The 19,038-nt window shown below is 45.1% G+C and overlaps 2 protein-coding genes across 2 annotated transcripts in view; both read right to left on the bottom strand.

Moving 5' to 3' along the window:
- CHAT (choline O-acetyltransferase) overlaps nucleotides 1–14,960 on the bottom strand; it is a 38,342-nt gene extending 23,382 nt beyond the window's left edge. Inside the window, exons 1-6 of the mRNA XM_066555047.1 lie at nucleotides 14,847–14,960; nucleotides 11,783–11,927; nucleotides 5,218–5,409; nucleotides 3,235–3,353; nucleotides 1,753–1,806; nucleotides 61–241 (exon numbers count right to left, since the gene is read on the bottom strand). Coding sequence (XP_066411144.1) covers nucleotides 61–241; nucleotides 1,753–1,806; nucleotides 3,235–3,353; nucleotides 5,218–5,409; nucleotides 11,783–11,845 — 609 coding nt within the window. The 5' untranslated portion in view covers nucleotides 11,846–11,927; nucleotides 14,847–14,960. The remainder of the gene's footprint in view (nucleotides 1–60; nucleotides 242–1,752; nucleotides 1,807–3,234; nucleotides 3,354–5,217; nucleotides 5,410–11,782; nucleotides 11,928–14,846) is intronic.
- Nucleotides 14,961–16,306: 1,346 nt separating this feature from the next.
- On the bottom strand, nucleotides 16,307–18,539 carry SLC18A3 (solute carrier family 18 member A3). Its single transcript, XM_066554584.1, has one exon. The coding sequence runs from the start codon at nucleotides 18,537–18,539 to the stop codon at nucleotides 16,953–16,955; it is 1,587 nt and encodes a 528-aa protein (XP_066410681.1). The 3' UTR covers nucleotides 16,307–16,952.
- Between the last annotated feature and the right edge of the window lie 499 nt (nucleotides 18,540–19,038).

Raw genomic sequence — 19,038 nt, 5'->3', positions numbered from 1 at the left:
TGGAGTGAAGTTAAGCAAATCAAGAAATATAGAAAGGTATGAAAAACAAAATGAATTTACCTGATTGTTACAAGCAACAATGATGTGCTCTGGTTCTGGCATTACATTGCTTTTCTGGGCCACGAGGGTGTCTTTGGTAAGTCCTGGAAGACGATAGGAAGAAAAGAGTCCATAGTATTGCTTCATGCAGAGAGGATGGCCAGACAGCTGTCCACGAGAAAAGTCAGTAGGTAAAGCATGGCTGCAGAGAAAGAGAAAAACATAGCCAGAGGAAAAGAGGGGAGAGAGACAAAAAGGAAAAAAAATCTTATCTGTCCTTTGTTCTGTTACAATTAGATCAGGTATAACACAAATTGAATAATAAAATGAGATTACAGTATAAGGGAAATAGATGAATTCCCATACCAAAGTTAAATACATCATTCCTGGCAGCTTCATGCATATTCATTAAGCAATTGCATTATCATCTAGTGGAAATGGAAATAGCAGGTCACAAGCAGCTTTGCCATGTGCGTGGGAAGCCTGACTAGCTGGGACCCCAGAAACCTGGCAGGATGGAAGTCAGCAGAACAGCTGGGAAAGAGCAGCACCTCAAAGAAAGGTACTGATGAAATTCCCTGCAAATCACAGCAGTCTTGCACTGTGCTGACTGGTTAGTGTGTGTGAGAGGGCCTTCCTTGACAAACAGGAATGATTTGGGCAATGACTTGTTTTTCCACAGGTCCTTACTTTTGTGCTAATTTTCATTTAGACCCCCGGAGTAATATGTGCTGAAAACCTATTATTTTTTTGATTAGAAGGTAGGTGAAACCAGCATCTCTTTAAAAGCTTCTTTAGTGGCCAAGGGAAAAAAAGAAGAATTATCGCAGTCACAATTATGATTATGGATTGTAAAATACCCCACTGACACTGCAGCAGGAAATAATGGAGCTGCTGGTCAGGAGAGGCTGCAGAGACCACAGGAGGAAGAAAATCTTACAGTGCAGAGATTTTCCTTCTGCAAAAGAGGACTAAGCTTCCAACTTGTCAGGCAGGGGGAGGGGTAAAGAAGCAGGCAAGGAGGTTTACTCTCATACAGCTTATGAGGGGTAATATTTTATGCTAGTTTATCTTGGTCAACCATGACTTTAGAACTGTTGCAGTTCCCAACTCTCAAATTCTCTGTATCACTTATTTCCTTGTACAGGTGCATTATACATCTATGATTTGAGGAATCATGTATTTCCCCAGTGTATTTATTCAGAAAGTAACAAGAGCATAAGTAGCTTATTTTTACTAGCTACTGAGCCAGGCTTTCTGTGGTGAGACTTCCCTCCCTTGCTGGGATGTGTTATTCCTCTGGGGGGAGGGAGGTGGGACAGTGTTGTTGTAAATGGTGAGTGCAGTATGTGGAGAGTGCCAGGAGAGGTGTGCAGGCTGTGTAACCACAGTGCTGCTGTCCTTTGGGAGCACAAGCTTCCTCTTGTGTTCTCAGTAACTCTGTTAGGCAAATTGTCTGTGCCCTTTTGGGCTGCACGGTGCCTGCCAGAGTGATGGCTGCCCTCCATCAGAAAGGATCATTCTTCAACCTGTTACACTGCAGGAATACAGCAGCAAGGGCATAAAATATTGCTGAAGCACTTGCCCTGAAGCATGCTGGAGCCCCAGCCCTTCCCCATGGTGGAGAGGTGCAATACAGCCCAGCTTTGTACTGAGAGCAGCCTCGAATCAGAAGCCCTGTGGATACTCAAGCTCTCCTTCCAAGCCACTTACGTGTCCAGTAAAGCTTTGTAGTCTTGCACTCCTGAAATGAGATTGGCAGCAAACCTGCAAGTAGCAGAGAGAGTGACATCAGTCTTTTGTCATTTGGCAACACTGGCTGTTTCTGGGAGACAGAGGATAGCCTGAATGATTGATGACAAAGCATAAGGAGAGAAAGTCTTCTGGCTTGGCAAGAAGAGCTCCCTGCCCCCACCCAAAACCTAAATTAATTCATGTCAAGAGAAATATGAAATCTCAGAGACAGTCCCTTCAAATGGTTAAACAGACTACCACAGGAGGAAGCCTGAAAGGGCTTATTTAGAGAATGGGAGCAGAGACTGAATATTTAATAGAATCCTCACATGGGTTTCAATATCAATACTCATAACCTGTCCAGCATTAGAGTACTTCCTGTCCTAAGCAGATATTCTTTTTGCAGAGCTGTGGACAGGTGTATTTTTTTCCTGACATTGTCCGTTTGCACTGTGTCAGAATGGGAGGCTCTGAGAAAAAAATTTCCTTGTTAAAGCATGTGCATTAGAAAATGCAAAGTGGAGTTTTTTTTGAAAGCTGTGTGCACAATAAATTTAGTAAGTAATGAATGAAAGCATTTATAGTTATGTTTAAAGTAAAGTAAAAAGATGCATTAGCTGTCTACGCAAAATTTTAAAATAATGCATATTTGTTTTAAGGTTCTGGCTGTTTTATAATAGCATAAATTCATATGCAGTTAATTATTTCAGTAATGAGCAGCTAGAGAGTGCTAAAAGCAAAGAGGAAAATTGCAGTGTATTAAGGTAGATTTTTACTGGTTTAAAAAGGAAGAATGTTTTGGCAAAGGCTGAAGAATGGAATCCTGTTTTAAGGGTGTCTGGAGAGGTATATTCTGTGCTTGGCTACGTGCTTACCTTCTCACTTTTTAAATTATAGTAATTGCCTTCAACAGCTCAAAGTAGAAAGATCAGTTCAGAGCTGGGACTGATGGGCCTGAAGGAAGCAGTGTTCTTGGGGAAGAATGATTTCTGAATTCTTATTCTTAGATCCCCTGTGTTTCTGGTGCCCTTTTGTGCATCTGAGAGGGACAATTTAATGCCAGCGTGGCCTTTTCAGTTTGCAGGGTGGTTACGAGTCATAATGAAGCCACGTTAAGGATTATTTTCCTTGAAACTGTGTGTCAGAAATTAGTATTTTTTTTTCATCACAAAGTGGTTTATTTGAATCATATACAGTAAAATCTTTGTAAATATTCTTTAAAAATATAAATCCCTTGGCATTTTTTTCATGCAATAAACGTAATAGTAATGACATCTTTCTTTCTGAATATCAGTATGAATTACCCCAGAAGCACTGTCCTCAGTCAGCAGGCCTCGTAGGAAATCACTTTAATGGCTACAGCCCTTATTTTTTAATGAAAGTTGATTGTCTTTTTGCAAAAAGCTGTACATTTAAAATATCCTTTCATTCAGCAAAAGCTGCAAAGTCGTAATACATTACCTCAGCTGGTCATTTACGTCCTTGAAATGCTGACGAGCAAAAATAATTGCAGGGCTGGAATTGACTGGAAGAGCCAGGCGGTTGTTGAGGTACATGTCATCCAGCCAGTAGTGAAACACCTGAGAGAAGGGGACACAACGTCTTAAAGCTGCCACAGCACACAGAAAAGCAGTCTGGGGTGAGGGGACAGTGCCTGGTGCTGCTGGTGTCAGCCATGGGCTCTGATTAATGGAGCTGCTGAGCATTTTCAGTCTGGGCTCTGTGACCTCAGCTCAGCAGAAGTCAGCCACAATTCCATAATCCTATTTCTCAATCAATGGCAATTTACAGTGCGTTCCATTAAAAACTACACAAGCTCCAGATTGTGGTGCTTTGGGTATTTTGTTGTTTGCTTCTCTATACAACCAGAAAATATTTGAATACAACATGTTAACTCTTGCATAGCAATTAGAATATGTTTGAGAGAGGGCCAGGGTTTTACCAGTGATGCCTTTTCTCAGGGGGTCTCAAATATTTGTGAATGATGCCAAGATGCTCCATTGCTAACCATCAGATATTGTCCTGTAGCAAGACAGAGCAGGAGAAGAATTTCCCAAGCCTAATGGTTTAGTCCTGCAGTGAGTGGCACATGGATAGGGTCCCTGGAGAATTCCCTTTGTGTCCACTGACACAAATGCAGATCGCTGATTCTTGACCCAGACAGACACACCTTAAATTTCTAACCATTTTTATTGAAAACACATATGAACAGTAACTGCATTCCTTTATGTCTGAGCAGAGATTGAAGAATCATTACTTGGAAAATGGAGGCTTTCATAAAAAGATCAAATGGCCTTTCTGAGAGGGCAAGCTTTGCATATGGTAACTATAAACAACAACAAAATTATGCAAAAATAATTACAAATGCATGCATCAGTTGAAAAAGTTTTCCTCCGAGATATTTCATTGCTGTTAGAACAGATGCTTCCCCCACAGTCTCTGGAGTCTTCAGGAGAACATGCTAGAGATATACTCCTGGCAAGTTAAATTCAAATAAATCCATTTCTAATTTACCTTAAGAATCAGGTATTTATTTTAACAGCCAATATTTAAAACTGTCACAATTTCAGAAAGTGCTTATGCATCCTTCCTCTGTAGTTTTTATGCTATAAGTGCTCAAATGAGCAGTTGTCTTCTGGAATATTATTTATCGGGAACACTTTTTAAATGCTGGTGAGTTTAGTCACCATGAAATTCTGTGATCACAATATGAAAATAAGATTGGGCAGCATTTAGTTCACAAATTAAGCACTGCTTTTAAAATGAAAGCACTGACAGCACTGGAGCCTTTTCTCCCTGACTGTAGCAGCAGTTGATGGAGTTTTTTTTGTGTCACACAAAAGAGAGAACCAGAATTCACTGACATCAGTAACAAGCTTGCAGGGTTTCACTGAATCTATAGAATCATTTTCCTTGTTGGAATGGAAGGACTTTGATAAAACTCTAATTTTCAACTGCCATATTCTAGCATAGTTAATAAGGGCAGGATGAACTGCGACTTTGTGGAATGGTAAAATCTACTTTAGCTGTGGCTTATCTAATTTGCCTGCCTTGGGAAGCAGAAAGCTGAACTTTTGTAAAGGCAAAGGTCTCAGCATGGTCTGTGTGATAGATGTACACGAATATACATGCATGTGCATATTTGGCAAAGTCACTACCTTGGTATAGTGTGACAACAAATGGCAAAGACTAATACCGATAATGAAGTGTTCCATTCCAGAATAATTGGAGTAGATCAGACCTTTGTGTAGAAGGCTGTGACATGGATTTTGACATAATTTTAAAAATCTAGCCTATTACATCTGAAATATTTCTTTGTCAGAATGACCCCTGTTTGCATTGACCTTCTGAAAGAAAACAGTGATTGCATAGAGAACATCAGAAAGAACTTGTAAATAAGCATCATCAAACACAGCAATTATTTTTTCTACTGCATTTGCTTACCCAGTTTATTGTCTTTTCACTTCTTTCCTCAAGCATTTTCTGCAAGGATTCCCCCAGGCCTCCTGCAATTCCAAATTTCTCCACAATGGCCTTGGTTTTTTTAAATTGCTCCTCTGGCACCAAGTGCTTCATGCACTGTAGGTACATGTGTAAGGTCTGTTGCAGTGGTGGAACTGGAAGTTTTGGCCCTTCCTAGTCATTAAAAAGAAATATATATTGGTGAGTAATTCTACTTGTTTCCAATCTGTCCTCTTTTGTTTTCTTATTTTTCTTTTCTTCTGTTTCTGATTAATATGTTACATCCCTTTTAAAATTAATTTATTCTGTTTTAGCAGTTGAGAGGCCTGATTACTACAAATGTACTGTTTGTAGGCTTTCAAATAGAGCTGTGAACTAGTGGAAAATTATCAAGGACATTATTCCTTGGTAAAAATTCTAGAAATCCTAGGATGAAGAAGCATATGCAAGCAAATGAGCTAAGCTCTAGGAAATCTGCAAATACATTACAAAATAATAAAATAATATCTTAATGTATTTCATTACTAAAGAAGTTGTGATTAGCTTTTGGTTAGTAAAACCATAGGTTAATGCTTGTCTGGTTGGTAATATGAATGGTTATACAATGATAGAAGTAGAAAACATGCAGGTCTACCTGTTTATTAGTACTGGTTATGTACAGTCCTCAATAAGCTTGTACTTTACCCAGCCAAACCTCTGCTGTCAGTCAGTCTGGAACCCCCCTGGAAGGCTTGATAACATGTTTCCATTTATACTTCCTATATCCTTACCCTGTTTGGAGCAATAGTATCTGGGAAGAAAAGAGTTCCATGCTGTCCATGCAATTACGTTTCCTTTGTTTTTAAATTTAGAATTAACCAAGTGAAGTGTAATTAGTAATTTAAAAGCCAGAGCAATTATTGGGACAGACAAGACTTTGGACCTGGTTAGCATAAGAAATTTGATCATCAGGATGCCTTGGCAAGAACAAACAGAACTTTGAGGATTAAATCAAGACTAACTGAAGACTGACTGAATCAAGACTGACTAATGAAGACCAACTGAATCAAGACCTACCAAAAAAGATAATTACATCAAGACTTCTGCACGTAAGAGATGTTGTAAAATGTATAAGTTTGTTTATGTGATGATTAAGCCAATCATTGTAGTAAAAAACTATTAGCCATCCTAGAGTAGTATATAAGCATATGTAGTCCACAATCAATTTGGATTCTGACCAGCTCTCAGTCTCCCCATTGCTGACAACTGGTGCTCTGAGTGAGAAGGAACAGCCTATCTGGCTGCAATTGGTGAGCCCCTGGAACTGATCCTGACAGTGAGAGAACTGCATTTGGGCCAAGCTGCCTCACCAAGAGAAGCCCTAGAGGGTATCACAAATGCAGCTTGTTTGGCCTTTCTTAAGGTTCCTGATGCAAAAAACCCCTAAACAGTCCTTCATAAATATCAAACAAGGTCCACAAGAGCCCTATATGCAGTTTGTGGACAGATTAAAACAAACACTGGAGCAAGAGAAGCAAGAGAAGTTATACTCAAACTGGCCACAGAAAATGCCAATGAGGATTGTAGTCACCTTTTGAAATCTTTGCCTTCTGAACCTGAGCCCACTTTACTCCAAATGATACAAGCATGCAACCACCTGGGAACAGCACAACACACCACGGCAATCACCCATCAAGTCATGCGGCAAGGCATAGCGGATGGTTTTGCTGTCCTGAAATTAACCCCTGGAAAACAGCTGGTTTGTTTTGGCTGTGGGGAGTCTGGACACATTAAAAGAGACTGCCAAAAAGCCCAGAAACCCAAAGCCCCAGGTATATACCCTCACTGTTGGAAAGGCCCTCACTTTGCTAGTCTGTGCCGCTCTAAGTTTCACCAGAATTGCCAGCTTTTACAGGGGAACTCATCTTGGAGTGCAGAGCAGCACTGCACAACAACACAAATCCCACAGCTGACACAGCAACCAGGAGCAGCTGCCAACTTCCAACAGACCTGCCCGCTGGACAACAGTCACTGACCTGTGTGCAGCCACCCCAGGCAGCACAGGACTGGACATATCAAACAATATCACAGTAACATTACTAGATTCATCTGTTCATTTGCTTCCCACAGGAGTTTTCTGACCACTGGAACAGCATATGCATGCTTTGATCATAGGCAGATCATGCACCTGGATAACAGGGTTGTTTGTTCTCCCTGGGGCTATTGACTCTGACTCCCTTGGGGAAATTAACATCATGGCTTGGACCCCCCAGCTGCCCTGTGTGGTTCTGGCCAGGAGCCATATAGCCCAACTTGTACTTTTCCTGGCAGCACCCCTACCTGCACCCCCAATAGCTGAACAGCAGGGAGGGGGGTTTGGTTCCACAGGGGTCCTGCAGACTTTTTGGACACAACATATCACACCTCAGTGTCCCACGTGCCAATGCAAAGTGACTCTGAAAGGCAGGGATATAATTTTAACAGGACTCCTTGGTACTGGAGCAGATGTGACTTTTGTCAAAGAGGGAATGGCCCAGTGATTGGCCATTACTGTCTGTGCCTCGAGTGCTCTCGGGCGTGGGTGGGAATAGTCAAAGCTTGCAAAGACAACACTTGGTGCACATTGCAGGGCCTGATGGGCAGATTGTCAGAGTTAAACCTTTTGGGCTCTCTGACCCCCTGGTTTTGTGGGGGAGGGATGTGTTGACACAGTGGGGAATTTTTATGCATTCAAATTTTGTATATGAGTCATTAGGACCTTTGAAATCCTCCACAATGGTCTCTGGCTGAAGTGCCCCAGCTGCTTTCAAGCATTGGAAGGAGCAGGCCAGCTATCAAAGGCGACACTTGATACAGACCTAAAGCCCTGAGGGACACCTTACCTTAGTCAAACCAGTTATATTTCCAGTTACTTGCCTTTTTAACAATGTATTTTCTTGTGAATTTTTCTGTACAGCTATTTAGAATTATATAACTATTTTTTTATTGTTTTAGCCTTCAATGTTTATATCCCATTACCTTTATTATGCCAAACTTAAATCTATCATACAAGCAATCTTTAAATGCTGCTGCAGGGGGTGTGTCCCCCACTGCCTGGCACCAGCCAGCATGGTTTAACCTGCACAGCATGCTGAAGTTATAGCACATCAAAATACCAGCTGATGCTGCATACTATCCCAACTCTATTAACATTTACCTTCTAATTTTAGTAACTTGTGATTTGTGATTTTTAACAGGTTTGTTACTAGAAAAATTCAAAGGTGTTTGTGTGAAAGTGGTGTCTTCCTACATATTAATAACACAGCAAAACTGCATAGTTCACTGAGAGTAATTAGGTAAGTCGTAAATTCAAGATTCTTTAGATCACATTCAAGACAAACTTTGAACTTTTGTTCAAACTTACAACTATTTGTAGTAGTTATTTGAGACTTAACTAGAACTAGTACATAAAACTCCACTGTCAGCTTTATTAAGTGCTTGCTTTTTACTCCATAGTTTCAGTGAGGTCATTTTATTATAAATTCTTCAGAACAGATGTCATATAACAGTTAAACATCAAGGTAAATGACAAATTTTCAGTAACTTTTTAAAATTGATAGAGTTTAAATAAGTTAATTCTTGTTAAGATTAATTTTTGTTTAGTCTCAGTAATGTTAACTTTAACTTCTTCTAAGCATATTTTTGTTATGTTTTACTGAAGTTAATTTTTAGTGACATTAATTTTAAATTTTGTTGAAGTATACCTGTTTAAATTATAAGATATAATTTCTTTACTATACAAGTGAATAACATAAAGCCTAAATGAATTTAGTCAACATTTGCTAATTTAAATTATGAGATACAGCTATTTCATTATAGAAAGAAGAACAACTTTTGCTATTTTATTTTTATAAGTAGTAATGAAGAATAAGTAAAAATTTCATATTATGACTGCTATCAGTTCTGATCTGTTTAATGCTTTGTTTTACTACTATTTAGCTAAAGAAAAAATGCCAATGCCAGCTGATTTACAAACCTTCACATATTGTTGTATAGCTATTTATAAGACATATATTATTTTTCTCACTACTATTACTAAGAGGTTTTTAAAATATATTAAAGAGGATTTTAAAATATATTAAAGAGTTAAAGCCTGGACCCTGGCCAAGTCCTAGCCTTAACTAATAGAGAAATAAACCAATAAAACCAAGTGTTTTCTACATCAAGACTATACTCAAATCATTCTGACTTGCCAAATTTGGACCTAAAATGGCTAAACCTCTTTTTAAAGTGAACTTGGAGGGCTTACCCTCCAAGCCCTAACTTTAAAAATGAAGCTTGCCAATTACTACAGAGTCTAAGTAATAGTACAATATTTAAGAAATTGATAGTGTATTATTTTAAATCATTATTTAATCACTATTTACCATGTTCTATTTCTCATGTGCTGCTAACTGTATATATTATCTGATTTATTTTTTACTTAGTATAAGTTCATTGTTTTTACTTTTATGTTTATTGTTTTACTTTTATATTGCCTTCATAATAAGAAACACATATGCTATTAAAAAACAAAAAAAATTAAGGGGGAATATAGCTCCTCCAGAACTTTATACTAATATTTACACAAAAAAAAATGTAAAGCAAATCCAATCAAATGAAATTTGACGCCTTTACCTCCTGAAGCACCCTTGGAACCCCAAGAATTAGAGCCCTGGGTTCTGTGAAAATGGATTTTTTGTGTTAATTTTAAATACATGGAAAAAATTCAGTCTAAAACTTTAAAAATGTTTCTCCCTATCACCTCGTGTATAAGAATCAAACCTTTTGGTGCAATTGCACTTCTTGCAATCTTTCTAAATCCAGTCATGTCCCCCCTGCAGCTGCCATCAGGAAAGTTTTTAGTTTATAAAGATCAAGCCTGAGCCTTTAGTGGCTAAGGTTTTTAGCTAAAAGATTCTTTTTAAGATGGGTATATACGTGATGATTTACGTAATAATTGTATTAATTGTGATACCTTGCTTGTTTCAATGTGTGCAGAGATTAATTAATAAGGCCATAAAAGGAGTGGTTTTGGTTGAAAAGAGAAGAGGGAGATACGGGGACACACAAGACAGATGATGGACTTTGGACCTGGTTAGCATAAGAAATTTGATCATCAGCATGCCTTGGCAAGAACAGACAGAACTTTGAGGAATAAATCAAGACTAACTGAAGATTAAATCAAGACCTACCGGAAAAGAAAAGTACATCAAGACTTCTGCAAGTAAGAGATGTTGTAAAATGTATAAGTTTGTTTCTGTGGTTATTAACCCAATCATTGTGGTAAAAAATTACTAGCCTTCCTAGAATAGTTTATAAGCATATGTAGTTCACAATCAGTTTGGATTCTGAGCAGCTTTCAGTCTCCCCATCTCTCTCTCCATCACCAATAAGCAATTTTGGGGGCAGTGGGAAAACAAAGCAAGGACGTAATTCATGGAAGACTGGGAAGTTGCAAGAGGCTGTGATGCTCTAATTGTGGTTCCTCAGGGAGGGAGTTGCCTAGTTGAGAAACAGTCAATCTAATGCAGCTATGCTTGTCCATTAGTGATTAGTGTAGGCCATAAACTTTTGGAGGCTTTGTTTTTCTAATTTGATTTTTGCCCATCTCCTGAAGTAGGCAATGTTCAGATTTTTTTGCTAGTTCTTGCTGTAATGGACGTTCATTTTAGTAGGATTGCAGTGTGATTTTGGGTGGAAAAAAGGATTAGCAGTTACCTGTCCCACCTGCTGCTCAGAGTTAGTCCAGTGCATGCAGGGAGGGAGGGTGTAGAGGAAGTGCTCTGAACAGCTGGCAGGGACTGGGTGTCCTCTGACTCAAGTACCAGCTCTGCCTTTTGACATCCACAGAAATGCATTATGTTCCCTATCTAGAAACCAAAGATTTTAGATACTCATGAAAACTGTCATAGGATTACCTGTTATTCATGGAAATGCAAATCCAATTTAGCCTATAATACACCCAGAAATAAAAGAATGGCAATTCTTCAGTTCCAAGCTGTGTTTAGTCAAGACATATTTCTTCTGTCATTGATTTCTTGGTCATTGGAAATAGATGTGCTAACTAGTATTTCTTTTTGATACCTGGCTTTGGCCCTATCTTTCTGGGTAAAGTTCCTGTGCAGTTCATGACTCTGCTTAGGAAAAAACCCTGGAGGCTGACTATTGACAGGCATGCACACCCAACACCTTCTAAACCAGTGTGAAAATTAATCATATATGATAGCTTGATAGTGCTGTACTAGCATGAATAATTTCATGCCATCTCTGACTTTGCACTATAAAAATATTTGTTGTATAATAATATTTAATTTAATTCAGTAATTTTTCAGAGGATGTTGGGAGAAAGAGTTTATTTGGATATGAGAAGCACTAGTGTTAGATCAAGGTTTCTGGCTATAAACTGTTGCAGGATAACTGGTGTTCGCTGAAATGAAGAAATTGGCTCTAGAACAGAGCTTGGGTTACAATTATGATATTAATTTACAGAATTAAAAGTTGTTAAGTCATTGTTTTCCTTTTTGTTTTCCCAGGAAGAGTTACTTACTCTTTCATCTTTACTGCATGTATCTTTCTTGTTCTTCTGCATGTTTTTTTCTAAGTCAGGCATTCCTGCATTTCTTTTGGTATCTTTCGTTGAGGACAGAAATTGAAGTCACCTGGGGGCACTTAGGGAGCCTGATGCCTCAGTTCTGGAAATAGAAAAGATTTAAAGTCCTGTCAGTACCCATTATTTATAACCAAAATGTACAAGGGGAGTATTCCCTGTGCAAACACACACAGAAGCTTCAGAATGCAAACCTGACAAGAAATAGAAGTACAAGATTCAAAGTAGCTAAACTGAGCCCTGTGGAGATTGCTCTGACATTCTGTTTGTCTCGTTTTGCTATAAATTTATTTATTCAGAACTATCTGATGCTCATAAAAGGTCCCTTCTCAGCATGGTTTATTTTGTCACTGTAATTTACTTTGTAATTTATTGTGGCATAATCTGCGTGCTTTGTGTTACCGTTATATGTTAGCTGGAGGAAAGAGGGGACTTTTCTTTGAATGTACTTATGTTGACACAGGTAATAGTAATGGTGCAGTTTTCTATATTAGAATCTTATATTTCTTCCCCTTACCATTTTATATGAAAGCACCACAGCCTTTAAATGTATTTTTCATGGCATTGCTCCATGGGTACAGTGAGGTGCTGTGCTAGAAGATGTAAAAAGGAGCTTGATGGAGATGTGCCTTTTCCCTCTGCAGACTAGAATCTCACAGGGTACCAGTGCTTTGAGGCATGGGTCTGGGGGACCCTGTGAGCCTGCCTGTGAAGGCTGTGGGAGGACTGACAGGGGGCTGTACCCTGGGTTTGAGCTGTTTTTTAGAGCAGTCTTTCAAATAGCATATACTTATCCAGGGAGATGGCTTAACCTGCTAAAAGTCACAGAAGTAATCTGTGACAGAACAAGTACTTCCACTCGTGTCTCTCTCGTACTGTGCTTATCCTGGTTTCACTTCTAAAGATGCTTCTTCACTCTTTTTCTGTTCAGGGATAGGCTGACATGCATATTTCTTCTGATATACTAGTGACTGCACCAAGTGATTGTCCTTCAATTATGACAGTACATAAGTACAGCTAAAGCAGAGGGAATTTTTTGTGTTCAGTCAGATCTTGATGGATTAGAGGTTTTTTGGTTTTCTTTTAATTACTTTGCACCATGTGTATGCAAAATATAAAAGACAACATGTGTTGACTATATAGAAAATAATACTTTTCTGTAATCTTTGGAACTATTACATTCAGGGCACTGAAATTATTTCTACAACAGCTTTTAAGAGCAATTTGGATTATACTCTACAGTGCATGAAAGTGAGTTGAAGAGTTTTGTTTAGCAATAGGCAGAGATGGCTGTGGATTATTCCTCTACTGAGGAATTAGCTTGGCTTTTGCAGCCTTGCAGCTTCAGCATGGCTCTGCCAATGTGTATGTGGTCACTGACACCTTGTGTTGATCCTGTCCTGCACTGGCTGTCAGTGGGGCCATGTGCTGTGAAATAGGTTGTATAAGGTTGAGAGATGTCCCTGGGGCCCTGCAATGAGCCACACAGCAAACTTGTGTTGATTTGTCATCTGTGTACAATTTCAACCCAGGTGAGAGATAATGTCCCTCAAGGAAAGGCCACATTAACTCTCTGTACTGCTCCGCTCTCCCTCGTGTGCTGCACAGGGCTCATCACTTAGCCATGCACTCTATTCCTAAAACACAGGTTCAAAGCACTCAAATAATGCACATCCTGTAACTCTTGGCAGACTGTTGGCTTGCCCAGATGTTTATGGGCTGGCCTCAGCCCCCTACCTACATTCAGAATACAGAGCAGCCATTTTGTCTTTAGAGCCCCTCAAACTGTACTCCCTTAAAGGAAAAATCCTGCTGGTATTCTTTTTGCTAGGAATTTTGTTCTTTCTTTCATTATGCTTTTTTGTCAAACTGCAATATGGTGTCATGCTGACTAAAAGTCTCTATTGGCTCAGTGTCTCTGGGAAGTGCTACTACTAACAGCCCTGCATATCTGTAAAAACAGTGTGATAAAGAGTTTGGAGGTGGTAGCCTGAACTGTGCTTTTCTCTGTTGCGGGGATGAACGGAGGCTTTGTCTCTGGTTCAAGTGCTGACAGCTTAGCATCACACCCAATCCTGTATTTGCTTAATAAAGGACAAGAAAACTGACACAGGAGAAAATCCTGCAGAAATTCAAGATGATTTCAAAGTTGCTCTCTAGAAAGCTGTGAGGTACATTGTCAAAGTTATTAGGCAAAAAAAGAAAAAAAAATAATCCTAGCTGTTTTTATTTACGGCTGGCTTAGCTGGAGGGCCAGGGTGAGCGGCTTAGCACAGTGGCTGCGAGTCACAGCAAGCTGGGGAGCTGGGTGGCCTTCCCCACAGCTCAAAGGAGCAACTCAAATCCTTAACAAAAGGCACTGATCTCTCCGTTAGCAGATAGCAGAGGAGGACTAAAATAAGCCCATGTGCTTATTTATACTTGAGTTCTCCTGACACGATGGACTCGGGAGGCAGCTTGCAGTATATGGTGTTGTTGGGGCAATACATTCAGTCCCCATCCATTCATCCTCACTCTGGGTTATCAGGAGGATAAGCTTTAAAGTTCTCAGGAACCTATGCGTGAAGTTAAGAGGAATGAATGCGTTGTCAGGGGTACACGTGTGAAGCGCGCACTGCCGCGGCAGTGGACATTGCGAGCGGAGCCAGGAGCCGCCCTGTCGCCGGCCGTGAGCTCCCTGCGGGCCGTGGCAGCGCCGGAGCGGTCGGGGAGCGCTCACGCTCCGCCGGAGGCTGCCGGCACGTCCCGAGACCTTCCCAAGCCTCAGCCCCGAAGGAGCCCTTTCCCTCCCGAACCGCCCGTCGCGGCGGGACGCTCGGGCGGTGGCAAAACGGGCGGCCCCGTGGGTGCCGCCTAACCCGCCGGGTTTGGCGAAGGGAGCTCGCTGGGCTCCGCTCCGCGGGACCGGCCGGCCCCGCTCCCGCTCTCCCCGGCCCCAGGCTCTCCCGCAGCCGCGCCGTCGGGGCAGCGGCAGGCGCGGGGCGCACAGCCCGCCCGCCCCTACCTGCTCGTCGGGGAGCTCCGGAGCGGCCGCCGGGCGGGCTCTGCGAGTCGCGGCGGCTCTGTCCAAGGTACCGCCGCCTCCTCCGCGGCCAGGTCCTCTCTGGGTGGGGGCGTGCGGAGGGCGGCTCAACTCCGCCGCCGCTGGCTCCTCCCCGCCCCGCCCGGCCCGGCCCTGCCCTGCCCCACCGCCCCTCCCGCTGCGCGCAACAGGCGCTGCTGCCCATCCGCTGTGCCCTGCGGCTGCTGCGCCCAGTGCCGACCGTGTCCCCGAGGGCGGGCGGGGACAGCCGGGCTCGCCGGAGCTCTTACGGTCGTCGGGGTCAGCCTCGGCAGCGGCAAGGGCAGCCCCGAGGGGCTGCTGTGCTCGCAGACCGGCGTTGCCGCAGGGATTGTCGCCAGTGTCTAGAAGTGTCGCCGTGGGGCATCTGCGGCTCCTGAAAGCTCGGTGGCCGAACGGGCGACCGGCGCTCCCGGTGGCTGCCGGCACCACGGCCAGGAGGGGTGGAAGCCGCGACGGAGCGGCAGCGGTCCGGGGAGGGGCCCGGGTTCTGCAGACGCTGCCTTGGAGCCGGCAGCAGCAGCGGCCCGGGGCGGCAGCCTGGGAGAGGCTCCGCTTTTGCCGCTTATCACAAGGAAGCGGCTGCGGTTTAGGGAAGCAGGTCTCACCTCCCGCCACGGTGGCCACTGCTCTTTCGCCGAACCCCCGTGCCAAAGCGCCATCCCGCTGTCTTCATGAGTTTTGCGCCGCCTGAGCAGCGACTCGACCGCCCCGGCGGGAGTTGCGGAGCCGTGCGTCCCGCTCAGCTCGGCGGAACCGAGCCGCCGCTGCTCCGCGGCGCCCCGATCCCCAGGGACGGGTGGCAGCCCTTTAATAGGTGCTATGGCCGCTTGTAAATGTCTTTTCACCCCTCTTGCGATTATCAATAATTATTTTTGTTTCCTATTGGGTTAAGAATTAAAATAAACGATTTTATTTTATATTAAGAGAAATTTATAGGGCAAATTATGCAGTCTTGTTCCCTTGTGAATGGATCGAAGGTTTCCACTCTTTGCAAATGTTTGAATTAAGCGTTTCACCCATCTTTTGTTTTTGTTTAATCCCTATCGAGTCACTGAGGTGAGTGCTTTTTAATTCGGGCAGCATTTAGCACTGAGAAAGGCACCTTCCAGTATTGTACCTCTAACTGCTGGTGACGTAATTTTTGAAATATTAGAAAATTGAAATTCATTATTGTGGGGAATTAAAATTGAATTCACATGAGAATTCAAGGAGCTGTTCTTAAACAAGCAGTAGCAGGCTGGGGTTTTTGTACTGGGGTTTTTGTACTGGGGTTTTCTCCTGTGCCATTTTGGTAGCAAGTGAGAATTATGCTCTAGGAAATTGTTACTTTAGGGGTTACACTGTGCACAACCAGCTCCCTCCCTCAAGGAGCCCTCAAAAACAAAACAAAAGACAATCAATCTCCTTCAATTCTGTTTATTCAGATCATATTATTCTTGTAACTTGGACTTCAACATAATACAGCATATTGCACTTACCAGAGAGCAGCACAAGAGAGAAAAAAAAGGTACAATACTTCAGTTTATTCCCAGGGAAGAATGAAATGAGACAGCTGTTGCTCTTCTTAAATATAGGAAACCAACGGAAAGTCTGAGTATATGTACACAAGATTTACTAAGTCCCTGAATACACAATTTGAAATTTTACACATACTTTTTTGCTTTTCTTGTAATTTTTACAGAGATATACAGTATGTCACACACAGTTTCAGTTTGAGAACACTGCACAATTATACCCCAGCTATAAAGCTGTTGGGTTTTTTGTTTTCTTTTTGGCATTTTTTTTGAACGATCCCCTCAGATTCTGCTAATATTTACTCCAATAATTTTTTCAGTATTATCTCCCATTTCCTACCCCCTCCACTTTGCTGAGGGAAATACCGATTCAAAGTAATTCTAGAAGAAAGCCATTACATCATGACAAAGGTTAAACTGTAGATATTGCACGTCAGTACAGAAACATAATGCAGTAACATTTTCCTCCCCCCGCTTTGCCTCTCTCCCACAGGTCTCTCCTTGCTCCTGGGTCTGGGCCTCATGGGGGAACCTAACTGTACTCATAGTCGGATGAGTCCTCCTCAGACACCCCTTTCAGGTCTCTGTGGTAAGAACCCATGGCGTTCTCATCCATCTCGCCCGCTGGCTGGAGGCTTTTGCCCATGCCTTTGCGCTCCTCCATTTTGATGGTGTCATAGAGTCCCTTAGGTCCTTCTTCAAGGAGGATGTTCCTCTCCGAATGAGAAGGTTTCATTTGGCAGACATTTTTGAGGAAGAGAAGGACAGGGGCATAAAGCACGTTGGCAAGCCCCATGCCCAGGTTGAGCTGCGCAAAGCCCATGGTGTGCACAATCTGGCCGGCCACGATGGGCCCCAGGGCATATGCCACACAGTAGGAGATGTCTGCAATGGCATAGACACTGCCATAGACAGAGACGTGTCGCACGTCCACCAGGAAAGCCAGGGTGGGCAGCAGGGCTGTGTCCACCAGGGCGATGCCGAAGCAGATGCCACAGAGGGGAATGATGACCTGCCCGAAATTCCTGCAGGCGGGCACCAGGCAGGAGCTGGCACCGATGATGGCCATGCCCAGGGCCCCGTAAAACCACTGCAGGTGTGGGTACGCAGCAGCCAGCTGGACGGTGACGTAGACACCCAGCACGTGGGGGAAGAAGGCGGGCAGCCAGGTGAGGCCCACCTCCCACTCGCTGGCCCCCATGGAATCCTTCATCCAGTTGGCGATGGTGGGCTCCAGGAAGGCCAGGGGGATGTTGCAGGTGGCCAGGGCCCCTGCCACCACGGCAATGTAGGGGTCAATCATGAGGCGGTGTATGGGGGTGCCCACAGGCATGTTGGCCCGTGCCCCGGTGCCACCGGGCGGCGCCAGGACCAGCAGCATCAGCCCGTCGAGGAGGCAGACGCAGGCCAGCACCAGGAAGGGCACCCGCTTGCCCGCGAACTCGTAGAGGACGCCGCCGAAGGGGGGGGCGGCCAGGCTGCCGAAGGAGATGCAGGCCAGCGCCGTGCCCAGGGCGCGGCTCCGCGCCGGCTCCTCGGCGTAGCGGTCAGCGATGAGGGCGATGCCGGCCGTGTCTGCAAAGGCAGAGCCCAGCCCCTGCAGACTGCGCGCCACGAACAGCGTCGCGTAGTTCTCGGCGAAGGCGAAGGTGGCGGTGGAGAGGAACAGGACGGCCAGCCCGGCCAGCAGCGGTGCCTCATAGCCCACGCGGTCGATGAGTGTGCCGCTGAGGGGATTCACCAGCAGCTGCAGCATGGCTTTGGAGGCGAACAGCACCCCGATCTGCACGTCCTCGTTGGTCCCCGTGGCCGGCGGGTACCGCGCAGGCAGAAGGCTCCGGTTGCCGCCGCCGCTCCCGTTGCCCCCCGCGGGCGCGGACGGGCCGGCGGTGCCCCCGCCGCCGCGCATAGCCGCGATGTAGTCGGGGATGATGGGCACGATAACCATGTAGAGCATGTTGTCCAGCAGCAGCGCCACGCACACCACCATCAGCAGCAGCCGCCGCTGCCGCCGTGCCTCCCCCATGGCGGTGCCCAGCCGCCGCCGCCGCTCGCCCACCGCCTCCGAGAGCCGCTCCACGGCGGCCCGAGCCCGGCCCGCGCCCCCCGCCTCCGACATCGCCCTCAGCGCAGCCGCCGCCCCGCCGCCCGCATGGGGCACGGCGGGGGCGGCCCCGCCGCCTCGGCCGCCCGAGCCGCCGCCGCTCACCTCCGGGCGGCTGCCGTCAGCCCGCGCCGCCGCTGCCAGGCGGCTCCGAGGGGCCGGTCCTCCATCACCACACTAATAAGCGCCGCGCACGGAAACCCCACCCGCCACCGCGCCGGCCCCGCCGCTCGCTCGCCCGCCCGCCCGCACTCCGCGCCCCGCCCCGCCCCGCCCGCTGCACCGCGCCGGGGACGGCAGCCCTGCCCGCCGCGGTAAGGGGGCTGCGGGGCGGGGGTGCCGCCGGGGCTCTCCGCCCCGGAGGTGTGCCTGGGGGGGCGGTGGGGATGCGGCACCGCCCCCGAGGCGGTGGCTCGACGGCGCGGCCGGCCCCGGACGCCCGGGCATCCCTGGTAGTGAGCCCGGCTCCCCGGCAGCCTCCCGGAGCTCTCCTTTGCTTCCCCCTGGGCCGGGC

Source organism: Molothrus aeneus, chromosome 8 (assembly GCF_037042795.1).
Source record: "Molothrus aeneus isolate 106 chromosome 8, BPBGC_Maene_1.0, whole genome shotgun sequence".
NCBI classification, from domain to species: Eukaryota; Metazoa; Chordata; class Aves; order Passeriformes; family Icteridae; genus Molothrus; species Molothrus aeneus.
The sequence above is the reverse complement of the archived record's forward strand: the minus strand, read 5'-3'. Positions and strand labels throughout refer to the sequence as shown.